Source organism: Engystomops pustulosus, chromosome 11, assembly GCF_040894005.1.
Source record: "Engystomops pustulosus chromosome 11, aEngPut4.maternal, whole genome shotgun sequence".
In the NCBI taxonomy this organism is placed as follows: domain Eukaryota; kingdom Metazoa; phylum Chordata; class Amphibia; order Anura; family Leptodactylidae; genus Engystomops; species Engystomops pustulosus.
Window position 1 is genome coordinate 38730429 of NC_092421.1, and position 13119 is coordinate 38743547.

The 13119-nt window shown below is 41.0% G+C and overlaps 1 protein-coding gene across 6 annotated transcripts in view; it reads right to left on the reverse strand.

The window, feature by feature from the left end:
- Nucleotides 1–13119, reverse strand: part of GRID1 (glutamate ionotropic receptor delta type subunit 1) — a 1020611-nt gene that overhangs the window by 733629 nt on the left and 273863 nt on the right. For 2 of the 6 annotated variants that reach the window (XM_072131338.1, XM_072131333.1), the window contains exons 1-2: nucleotides 8958–9254; nucleotides 5611–5766 (exon numbers count right to left, since the gene is read on the reverse strand). In XM_072131338.1, the coding sequence (XP_071987439.1) occupies nucleotides 5611–5766; nucleotides 8958–9036 (235 nt within the window). In that variant the 5' untranslated portion in view covers nucleotides 9037–9254. Of the gene's footprint in view, nucleotides 1–5016; nucleotides 5137–5610; nucleotides 5767–8957; nucleotides 9256–13119 lie in introns of those variants that run through there. The other 4 variants (XM_072131335.1, XM_072131336.1, XM_072131332.1 and 1 more) reach the window with 3 other exon arrangements.

Consider the following 13119-nt stretch of genomic DNA (forward strand, 5'->3'; position numbering starts at 1 on the left):
GGGCTTTGCACTATGGCTGCCTGTTAATTATACCTGTCAGCAGGACAGCTCAATGTGAGGTAGCCGCCAGCTTATCACCTTGGTCTCTTGATCAATTAGAATCACATTGAGTCTTTTAGCATCACTAATTGGCCAAGACTGCTTTGTTTTTACAGCTTTCATGAAGACCAATGCATCTCCATGGTAACAGACTACAAAACAATGTATTCTCAGGATGTGGTTTCACCCTGTAGTCCCTGGTAAGTTAGCGAAAAATGTAAAGTAAAACGTAGAATAAGGATTGTATTCGGTAAATATTGATAGGCATCTTCTATATGGGAACTGAAGACAAAGAACTATTTTGATGTACCGGAGGAGAACAATTATGAACGGGCTGCATTATGGTAAACTTCACATGATCATGTGTTTTCTGCGGTCACAAACAAACAATTCTAAGCCAACCCTTCAATTGGAAGTCGAGCGGGAGGTGTCTGTTACTTTTGGGTTTTCATTAAGTTCTATGGGGCAGTCCGCACAGACATGGAGCAGAGGAAACAAAGGTTGTGAATATGAGCCCATATGTAGCACATGTCCAAGGACAAAGCTTGTGTGCATGAGCACTTACAGTAGATATTCTGCATCGTAAGGTCAACCGCAAAATGTTCTGCAATGCCTCTAAGTTGTCGTAACTGCTACTGCCCGTAAAATAAAAACGTTTTTAAAAATTATTTTCCAGACTCAAAATATTGGAGCATATCTAGAATAGGCCCAATAGATCCAGTACCAAACATCTCCAGAAAAGGAATGAGACAGCGCCACTCTCTGTGGAGTGGAGAAACTAAGTCACTGCAAGTGAGCTCCCTTCCTAATAAACAAGAGCTGATATGCAGTAACTGGATTTGACCACTACAATAGGAACAGAGCTGTTTGTGTACTGTTTTATTCTCTATTTACCGTCAGCAAGGAACAGCTGATCTATGAGGTACCAGGAGTTGTACCTCCACATCTGATTTCGAGTATTTATTCTATGGAAATGCATGAAATTTTTAAGCATGGAAATACCCTTCAATACCAAAAGTCTACCATGTATCTACAGGCGGTCCCCGACTTAAGAGCACCCAACTTACAGACGACCCCTAGTTACAAACGGACCTCTGGATGTTGGTAATTTAGTGTACTTTAGTCCTAGACTACAATGATCTGCTGTAACTTATCAAAGTTGTCTGCAGTTAAGATGTATTGATAATCCTGGTTCTTATGACAACCCAACAATTTTAAAATCCAATTGTCACAGAGACCAAAAAAATTTTTGGCAGAGGTTAACATTATAAAATATACAGTTCTGACTTACATACAAATTCAACTTAAGAACAAACTTACACAATGTAGCCTGTACTGTTATATCTGGTCCCAAGTAATGCCATGCTCTTGGATGGAATTTTCTAATACAAAAGAAAGTGCGGCTGAGCCGTAGTAAAGCACAGTAGACAATATCATAGCGATTCTGAGTTACTGCAAGTACTAAAATATCTGATAATAAAAGGTCACAGAGAGGATGGCGTGCATGTCCTTCTAGATGGCAATTATTCACAGGATGTTAAGACGGACATTTCCTTCATCTTCATTAGTATCATGAGTATCCTCCCATTACTGATCTCATTCATTGTCATTCTACAATCCTACCAAACATGTTATACACAAGCTACCAATGGTCTGTCTGTAACAGAATTGTCAAGACTGGAAGCTCTGAAGAATATAAAACATCTAGCGGCATACTTTCATGGACAATAAGCTGCGATAGAATAGGCAGGACTGGACAACACACACAGCAGGAGAACCTATAGAGCGCATTGATTTCAGTGCAGTGGTTACATCTTTACCTGAAGTAGTTAAAGAAAATAATCAGATGCAGCTACTGAGCAGAGTGATGTATAGATGCACACATATGTGGGAAAAAATATCATTTTTCATCTAATTTGCATTTCATTGGTATAAGGCCACTTTTACACAGTTTACCTCCACCCTAACCTATTATTATATACGGTTTATGAAGTAGGGCACTATATCCATTCTGCTCCGCTTCTTTAGTCTTATAATATTCTGTCAACAGATGCTGTAAAACACTTCACAGACTGCACTCCTCTTCCTGCTCTATAACATGCTGCCTGTACCTAAGACACTATGTACATGCTGCTCAGCTCTATCTGCTGTACCATGTGTTTCCACCAGATAGGACTGTTTATACAATCTGCCCAGCTTCTCCTGCTCTATAACAAGCTGCCAGCAGATAGGACACTACATAAATCTTGATCATGCTCAGCTCCTCCTGCACTATAATATGTTATCACCAGATAGGATACTATGCACACACAATCTGCTCAGGTTCTTCTGCTCTATAACATGCTCCCTGCAGTTAGGAAACTAGTAGAAATCTGTTCACCACCTTCTTCTCCAAAACTTGCTGTCTGCAGATAGGACACAATTTGGGTTCTGCACCTAAGTTGTGTATGTAATAAACACCAAACTATTGGTCACAGTTCCTGGGTGGGTCATGATTTAGTGAGCATTTCCATCCTATCCCCAAGTGGCTCATAAAGCTCTGCTTTAACTGTGACCTAGTACAGGACAATAGGGGAATATCCAAAACAAATCCTTTCATATACAGTAATTGGAATTCTATGTGTTCGAACCAAATCTCACCCATCCCCCGCAAAAAACGAGTCAATTATTGGAAAAAATAGTACATCCTGTATACCCTATTAGTTGCACAAATAAAGTCTTAATACAAGTGCTGGATACATAAATCACTTTTAGGTGCACATTATAAAGGGATAATTGTGGGATTGCTGGGGGTCCATATTCTTAAGAAAATCTTTGGGGTGGGGTAGGTTCATATACATTTTTAGCTGTGACTTCCTATCACAATTTCCCAACAAATATCAGATTTTTCACTTTTCCATCACGGTTTCAGGTATAGCTTCTCTTCAATCCTACCTCCTGCCCAGCTCTTCTACACGGCCCTGACGAATGCAACAAGCTTTGCTCTAAAACAACATATGTTTATTATATAAATGTCTACATAGTAATAGCCTAAAGGTAACAATATGCTGAAGGTATCCTGCCTTTCTACTGCCATTATATAACTCCAACATCTGTGCTGATTTCTAAATGACATCCATATGAGGCCCATATAAGCGAGAGAACATTACATCCAGTACAGTATAATCTATTGTCATGTTACTGTATTATCTGTGACAGCGTCTTCAATGGCGCTTGCAGTCTGCTCTCCATAGACTGTTCTCAGTACAGACAGTACAGTACAAGTTCTCAGCATTTAACCATTGAGGCTATGGATGAACACGGTGGGCATCTGCTATTGATCAGATAAGATATTGATCCTATATAGGGATTAAATCAGTTCATGTTGTTACATTGCGTTCCTTTAGATTTTAATAAGCAAATAATTATGCAGTGTATGTTACCTATAGATAGGTGCTATATCATTGTCTTGGGCATCAAGTGTGATAAAGAAAATCACTATTTAAGATGTTTCCTCCCAAATCAAAGTCTCCTACCTATGGTTTTCAATCTGCTTGGAAACTACAATTCCCAGCATTTTCTTATCCAAGATCTGAATTCTATATTAGGATATTACATGGTATAACATATGTGAATATAGACATGTAGATGAACAGGTGATACATCTGTAGGACTTTAGATAAATCTTTGCTATTACCCCTACACAGGAACATATGTTCACAGATATTCTCAATAGACCAGGGAGTTTGATTTTGGACACATGGCAGCCACATCAAAATAAATGTTGAAATGAAACAAAAATTGCGCCTGAAAAATGGGATGTGAATTAATGATAAGCGGCTTATAGTGGTGACTGTATATATTAAGGTGAAGACCTTAATTTTAGTGATGCCTTGTCTCCTTGTCTCCACATTTGCTGTAGAGAGTTACATCTATAGCATGAGCAGATTTTAACAACATAAACACCTCAAAAAACAACAAAAGTAAAGAGATAATTCCCCCTTAACTTCTTCATGCAGAAAATCTGAAGATTAGTGTTGAATGACAGCATAAACTGGTAGGCAGCACCTATAGGAACCTGACAGCCCCTTACACATAGATAATTGATCTTGCATAAATTTAAAGTGCCTCTCGTCCTCATTTATCCACTCATTGTCCACCAGGATGAAGCATTGTAAACCTAGCACTAACATACTGGTGTGTGCCCCCTCTGTCAGGATCAACTCTTCTTTAGCTTCTCTTGCCCTGGGTTTCACACAAAAGGCTTTCAAAATTATGAGGCTCTGGGCTCCATAGGTGTTAACGGAACCTGTTCCCCTGCAGATTCATTTGCATGATTTGCTTAAAAAAGAATAGATCCTGCCGGAGGGGCACACACCAGTGTGTCAATGTTCTTGGTTTACAATCCTTCATCCTGGTGGTTGATGTCCTTTAAGTAACCTGACACTTTTACAATTATAAACTTTTGTCAAAAATGATGCAGGCTGTTTGCAGATATCAGACTCAACATGCAGATATCAGACTCAACATGCTCCTAGTAAGTGCCTAAGTCAGGCAACATAGTATACTCACTCTATATTAGGCTAAAAAAATGACACAACAGAATCATATAACAGAATGCATTGGACGGCATGAGGCACGTGACTTCAAACTTTTCTGAACATTGTGTTGTGCCACATGAAAACTTTTCCATAGAGCGACAATAACAACACATCTGTGTAATGACTAACACATATTGCCTATTGGGAGTAAAATCATAAAAGTCTGTAAACGTAATAAAGAAGTTTGTTGCGTGTGTGTGCTTGGATGGACAATGCTTAATATTTAGAAATAGTAAAAGAGTAAAAAGCAGATTATTCAAGCATCGGTATTCATCATTGGAATATAGAAAGAAGTTTTTGCCTATTTCAAAATTAGGATATTTCTACTGTAAAAGAAGCACATGTGTAAGGCTTTCAGCCTGATAACTCCAATAAGTGCAGTATTTTAAGAACTGACCTTGAACCAATCCACCCTCTACCTTTGGAGCAGAAAGAGCTTTCCCAGCACTTCTGGCTGCTCTGGTGTGTAACAATGAGGGATCCTCCAATGATTTATCATGTTCTATGTTCTCAATGCCTAAGTTTCCAATAAAGGAATAATCAATCCCACATCATTAATGCAACCTTGCACTAAAAGTGCCACAGCAAGACAAACTAGAGAGCGCCACAGACTCCCTCCCTGTCCTGAGACCCAGTTAACCCTTCAGAGGCTGGCAATAAATAACTGACAAGGGACTGGTTCTGGAGCAGACAATAAATCAGAAGACTGGAGAGTGCAGGATCATGTCTTTTCTTGTGACACAGCGCCCACTAGTGGCAAAGGAAAAGTTTCCATCAGCTCTGATCCTGAGAAAGTGCAGATACAATCCCTCCTTTGTAAAACATTCTGCCAGACTGCTTCACTTCGCAGCTGTGATTTCTCAGGCTTACATATCAAATGTCCCCTCTACACAGTCTACATAAAACAGCATATAGATCTTCTATTTGGGGAGGAGTTTTTGTGCCCATGCATAGCGTTTTATATAAGTGATGATATAGGCTCCAGCCTTACCTTCCTGCACAGCTTGGAAGGGATTGTTGGGCTCGATAATCTTGATAGTGTGTCCAATTTTTTCACTTTGTAAAATGTCGTCATTGAGATTCAGATCTGACACCGCCAGCTGAAAGATTTCATTGTCCTTTGCTGCATTTTCTTCAAATATTGCACCTGTTGTGGAAAGATCCATCAGTACGTTAGACATCTAGTAATATACAGAGTGATGGCCTTCTTGAGGTGCCTTATGTGACCTTTCTATATGGAGGGCTAGCTGTCCTACTAGGAACTCATTAGTCACATCAAGTCTAGCTCAAGCCATTGACATAGAAACACAATTACAGCTTTCAGTGCACTGTAAAATATTGAGCAATCTTGTAACCTTCTCTCATTGCTACAATGTTTAATCTAAAATTAGCTGCATCAATGGGTAGATGTATAACCAGATGTAGAAGAATGCCCATCTATTCTCCCGTAGCACAATACAATGATTGCTGAGGGTATCCTGGACTGTAAATGAAATGTAATAAAGGGAATCTATTATAGTGGTGGAATTCCATGGAGCAGGTATATAAATATGCACCATGCTGTCCATTTACTCTACATTAATGCTTTGCTAATGCCTCCATGGGGACTGAGGTTTTATTGAAGTGTGGCCTCCCTGCTGCCATTTATAAGGAATAGCTTATTCACTCTCTATGTGTAAATCAGGCTGTGTGAATGGGAGAGAGGCATGGGGACAGCAGGAGGATCAGAGCGTCTAGCCCATTTCCTAAATGCTGGACACCTGGCCACACTGGCATCCCAGACCTGGATGCCAACTACATACAAGCTGTCAGTGCTCGCCTAAAGCCCTGCATTTCTCATCAGTCAAGACGTGCAGCAGGATTAAGAGAAGGTGCAAGAACCCAGCCAGGGGCCCAGAAAACTAAGAGTACTGAAAGCAGACAAGTATGAAGTGAGGACTATGAGTGTATACTGAGGATAGCTTAATTGAAGACCATTGTGTATTAATCTCCTCGTCTGTGTAGGTATATCAGACAGAAATCTTCGCAACCACTGTGTTTCAGCAGTGCCCACAACTGTGTAGTATTATTACAGCAGTGCCCACAACCGTGCAGTATTATTACAGAAGTGCCCACAACTGTGCAGTATTATTACAACAGTGCCCACAGCTGTGCAATATTATTACAGCAGTGCCCACAACTGTGCAGTATTATTAGAGCAGTTCCCACAGCTGTGCAGTATTATTACAGCAGTGCCCACAATTGTGTAGTATTATTATAGCAGTTCCCACAACTGTGCAGTATTATTACAGCAGTGTCCACAACTGTGCAGTCGTATTACAGCAGTGCCCACAGCTGTGCAGTATTATTAGAGCAGTTCCCACAGCTGTGCAGTATTATTACAGCAGTGCCCACAACTGTGCAGTATTATTAGAGCAGTTCCCACAGCTGTGCAGTATTATTACAGCAGTGCCCACAGCTGTGCAGTATTATTACAGCAGTGCCCACAACTGTGCAGTATTATTACAGCAGTGTCCACAACTGTGCAGTATTATTACAGCAGTGTCCACAACTGTGCAGTATTATTACAGCAGTGTCCACAACTGTGCAGTATTATTACAGCAGTGCCCACAACTGTGCAGTATTATTAGAGCAGTTCCCACAGCTGTGCAGTATTATTACAGCAGTGCTCAAAACTGTGCAGTATTATTACAGCAGTGTCCACAGCTCTGCAGTATTATTACAGCATTACACACAACTGTGCAGTAATATTACAGCACTGCACACAACTGTGCAGTATTATTACAGCACTGCACACAACTGTGCAGTATTATAACAGCAGTGAGCACAACTGTGCGGTATTGTTACAGTAGTGCACACAACTGTGCAGTTTCATTAAAGCAGTGTGCACACCCGTGCTCCATTACAGCAGTGAACACAGCTGTGCAATATTATAACATCAGTGCCCACAACTGTGCAGCATTATTACAGCAATGCACACCACTGTGCACTATTATTACAACAGTGAACACAACTGTGCAGTAATATTACAGTAGTGCACACAATTGTGCAGTATTATTACAGCAGTAGTGCCCACAACTGTGCAGTATTATTACAAGTGGATCTCATCAATGCATTTAGCAGGGTAGTAGTAGTATCCGTTATAAAGTATTGTTTAAAGGGACTCAGCGGTGCAAAGTATTGTGCTGTACTGGTGATATGTGACAAGGTAAGCCATCTGTAGAAGCCTCTATATTGGTATAATAGTGCTCAGACTACCTTACATACAGTGGAACCCTACTGACTACAACATTACCAGCAGCTCCTTTATCTCAGGAGTGCAGCCTTCAAACTTCATCCAATCTTATTTAATAGATCCGCAATGCTGTGTACTTGGGGAGGCCCCCTACATCTCCTCGTGGTCTCAGCATGGCAAGGCTGTATAAAAGGTGTCCTAGTCACTAATTCCTGACCTGCCTGACCCACATCCACAATCACCCCCTTTAGCCATCCCCCTGGGCACACCACTCGTCCTTATATCTTGCTTGCAGTCTTCTTGGATTAGGTATGCCATCTGCTGTAAGTGACATCAGTATTACCTTGCTACACTCATTGTGGGGCTGAGCTAAGCTGCATCTTGGACGTGCCTGTCCATTTTTGGTTAGATATAATCTGCATTTGTCTCTATCTTTTCCATCAGCCTGCAGTTTCTCTCATCCATACATAGCAGGCTACACACATGCAGCTTTCACCCCCCTCTTCCTTCTTCTATTCAATCCCAGATCACCACATCTGTTATAAAGCTGCACAGTAGATTCTTATTATTTCATTCACCCCCTACAACAGGCATGAAAGTTACCCATAGCAGGTAGGTGTCTATCCCAGCAGCCAGACCTAGATGCTCAGGCTTACAGCAGCCCTGAGCTCCTATCCATTACTGGCTGCAGTCATCTTATAAAGACGGGATCATTAGGAAGGACAATCTCTGCATGTATTGAGCCTGTGGCCTCTGCTCAGCGAACTTGGAAATCACTTCCAACCTTGTCTTTTAGCTATAGTCGCTGTCCATGGTGCTGCCATGCACTAAATACACAGGTGCACTTAAACAAGTTTGGAATGAGCTGAGAGTCAAATCGTGTGAAAGTACCATGCAGACAATGCTCTGCCTTTCTCATATCACATCAATGCAATCTATAGAATTAACCCTTAAACCCCAGGGCACACACAAGTTTGTTGCAGCAGATCTCAAAATGAGTTGGTTGCAGCCTTGTGATGATGATAAGGAGACAGATCTCCCCAACCCATCCTAGTGATCATCATCATCATTATCATTATTCCACAAGCCGGGTCCCTTCTTACCAATGTGGATGATCGAGTCCGCCCGTACTGAAATACACTGAAATATCCAGGGGAGAAAGCAGAGCATCAACACTTCCATTTCCAGCCTTTCAAACAGCACATCAGCTCGGATTTGTTGGAGGTACAGAGACAAGAATGATGAAAATGCTCTCCAGATATTGAGAAGAAAGACAAAGCAGATAGATCCTGGTGGGATTTGTATTGCAATATATACAATGTAGCTTCTTAGACAGGGAAAAGCAGAGACTTGCAGCTCCCTCCAACACTCTATGTGTGTCTGAGACCCAACAAACAGCAAACTGCGGAGGACCCCCCCCCCCTCCTTCCCTGCTACCACGTGATTGCAGAGACTCACCACTCAATATAGTCTTGGTGAAAACACTGAGAGATGGAGAGATGAGCTCAGATGGGGAACACTGGAGCATCTTAGTCTATAGATGAGACATGCATAAGCTAGAGGGCTGCCTGCCTGGACATTAGGTGCCGAGGACAAGCCATAAACACATGTGAATGCATTGGATAAAGAGTGAAAGCTGGATCTGCAGATGTTCTATTCATTCCATAAATACTGTTACATATGATAGCTAGCTCCTGGGGACTAAACAGCAACTCTGCTGAAGAGCACACAAACTTATGGATTCTTATTCAAGAAGCTGCTGCAACAGTGTGAAGTAGAAGCATCCCATGCTTCACTGGGAAAGACTGATATCCAGGAGAAAAAAACCTTTCCAAGGAACTTGTGGATTGCTACACGCCGCTGGGCTGCAGAACATATCCATGTAATTAGTTGCCTGATCGCCCAGCTCCTGTACTAATTGCCAAGGGGATAGCCTTTCAGCTAGAGCCGATCTATGCTACTGAGTCTCCATACAGCACAATTACTACATACAAGACTAATTGTTTCATTAGAATAAACGCATGGGAAGGAACAAACTATTTACCAAACATTGAAGTCTATTTACTAAACCTGAAGGTTCTGAAGCCTCCTGTGCAAGGACCTGGGGTCAGAGCAGTCATCTTTCATCTGCTTCCCTTGAGTACATAGGGTGCCTGGCTGCTAAGTTAATGTAAAGAAATTTACTTCTTCTCCCTCACAGCTGGATTTAGGATTCGGCTTTTGAAGTGATATCTTTATTGTAAAGGAGGACTCTCCGTTTCAAGCCAAGACTACATGTGAGTGTTCTAATAAGCTCCTCACATCATCATCAGGGGGGGCTCTAATTAATGCTTCCTAATCAACATCAAGCTATGATCTCTCTCATTAGCAAAATCGCATCGTGCAGCCTGGGCTTTGGAAAAGCGACTGTGGACAGGAAAAAAATCTATCTTTTTAAGATCAATTATTTACCTACTACTTACATCTGCATCCTCTGGTTCCATCACTATAGCTCTCCTGATGTCACAGAGGAAGGACTCTGTCACTTGGCCAATATTTCATGTTGCAGACAAGACTAATGTAGGTGGGATGGGAAGACTCATACATACCTCTGCCTTGTGGCCATAAAAGTTGCGTTTCATTATGCTGGCTATGAAATGGTTAATCTGCTTACTGCAAGGCACCATTCATGCAGTGCTATACCTTGTATACAGGACCACTAATTACATCTGATAGTGCTGTAACATCATGGTAAAATGTTCATTGAATGTAATGGCATAGTAATGTAGCAATGTCTGGATGCATCTTATACCTCTAGATTCATCCTTTCTACCAAGTGCTAAGCCTGTATGCTGCATTAATAAAGCCTTCATCTGATGGGCAGCAGTCTTTTCATTTCAGTACTGTTGGTTCTAGAAAGGGGGGGTGGGGATACAGAGCTAAGTATGGAAGGTCAATTACTGTACACTAATTGGTAATATGATGGCTTTAGTACCTGGGTGGTCTAATGTAATTTTATAGACCTTAGATGCATTTAGATTTTTTATCCAACTGTAATATGTAAAGAGGATTAAAAAAACCCCAAAAATATAAAAATAAGAAGGTTAGGACAGCTGAAATTCTGCTTCAGTGTTACATACATCCCATTATAACATCTGCATTCACAGTATAGTGTCGGATTTCTGGTCATTATTAATATTGCTGTGCATTGGTTGTGACATTTTCAGAGGTCATAATATCATGTAGTTTAGTGAGTAGCATCACCATGCTCTTAAAAATGTATACAGAAATTAATTTCTACAAAAGGGTCGCTTCATGACCCATTACTTAAACTGTATATAGTCTTGAAATGTGCAGTCCCTGATACAAAGCTCAAAATTCTTTACATAAGCATAGCTAAATAATTAATGCCCGGCTACCCCTATATGGTAAACACCAAGGAAAGCTAGCAAGCTTATTGCATACTGTTTGTACACAAGACCCCATAAGCTCCCTCTAGTGGTGGCAGAAGATAGGCATATAATCACTGAAGGATCTTATCGAACAATGCCATTAGAGTTTTTAGGAGGAGGGCAGCTCCATGCAGAGGCACCTATGGCACCTACTAATAATAATAATACTTTATTATCCCAAAAGGGAACTTAAAGTGTCACATCAGCAAATACATCAATTTAACAAAAACATCACATATATAAAATATATATATATATATATATATATATATATATATATATTATATATATATATACACACATATATATATATATATATATATATATATATACACACACACTAACAGATACACATCCAGAGTTAAATTGAAACTAACAAAATTAATGTTAAAAGGCAAAGTAAGGTTTAAATCCAGCGGCTCCTCTTCTATCCTACTTAGTTTAGCCCATCAAACCAAAAGTCTTACCAATGTTATCTCATCTCTCTGTGCTTAACACAAGAAGGTAAATGGATTCTTCTGCAGTGGAGTGGCTGCTACACCCTTCTCACTCTTGCTGGATGGAGATACCAAACTGCTCTCTGGGTACCAGCGTTTGTGGCAAGTTAGTGAGGTAGACAGTTGGGCGCGCTCTAGAATAGGGGTTTGATGAAAATATTACCATTCAGCTACTATAGTAAGCCTCCCTAGGTCACCCACTACTCTACTTTAGCACCTCCAATGATTCACCACTGTGATTTGGTGTACATGAAAATCATCAGGTGTGGTAATTTCATGATACACCAGAAACAAACTTGTAGACCTGCACCAGGCTGGAAAGCCTGAATCTCCACATAAGATCTCACCCTGGGGGGTCAAAATGATCACAGGTATGCTGAACAAAAATCCCAGAACCACACAGGGAGAAGGGGGGAAGTTAGTGAATGACCTGCAGAAAGCTGGGACCAACGTAACTAAGGCTGCCATAACTAACACATTACAGTTAGCTACAGTTACCATGCAGTGTCCCCTGGCTTAAAGTGCATCTGCCATTAGTTTACCTGGTGGTAGATGCTTATACTCACCTCCCTGTCCCATGCACATCTGCAGTAACCTTGGTTTTGCATCTTTTAGAGCATCTGGATTTCATAGAAATAACACATAAAGTGAACTGGCTCCACCTACACTGTGCTACCAGAGTTGGCAACATCACCGGGTCTATCTCTGAAATTCCTAAAGCAGAGTGTATAGAGGTAATGCTTTGATCATGAAAACAGCCGAGGGAGAGCCAGTGTTGTCATTGGCTCTCTTAGCACAGTGTAGTCAGAGCCAGTTCATTGAGGGGCATGCGTAGTTCACTTATCGCGGGAGCCAAGAGATACTCAACAGAGCACCACAGGCTCATTTGCATAGTTTAAAAATCTGTATTTCTACCGACTTCAGCAGTTTTAAAAGATACAAAAAATGAAGTTTACTGCACATGGGCAAATGACAGGGTGGTGAGTATAAGCATCTACCATTAGGTAATCTGATGGTAGATGTCCTTTAAGCTAGTACATACCCGGGCTCTTCTGACATCTGCTATAGAGCATTTGGATGTTCCAGAAGAGTATTGGGAAAATGTCATTTGGTCAGCAGAAACCAAAGTAGAACTGTTCTGTAGAACATGTTGTTGCTGAGTGTGCCAAGCTGCATCCAAAGAACAGCATACCTACTGTGAAGCATGGGGTTGGCAACATCATGACAAGGGGCTTTTTCTCTGCAAATGACCTGGACAACTGATCCATGTACATGAATTGAATAGGGCCATGTATTTTAAGATTTTTATTGCAAACCTCCTTCCATCAACATGGGCA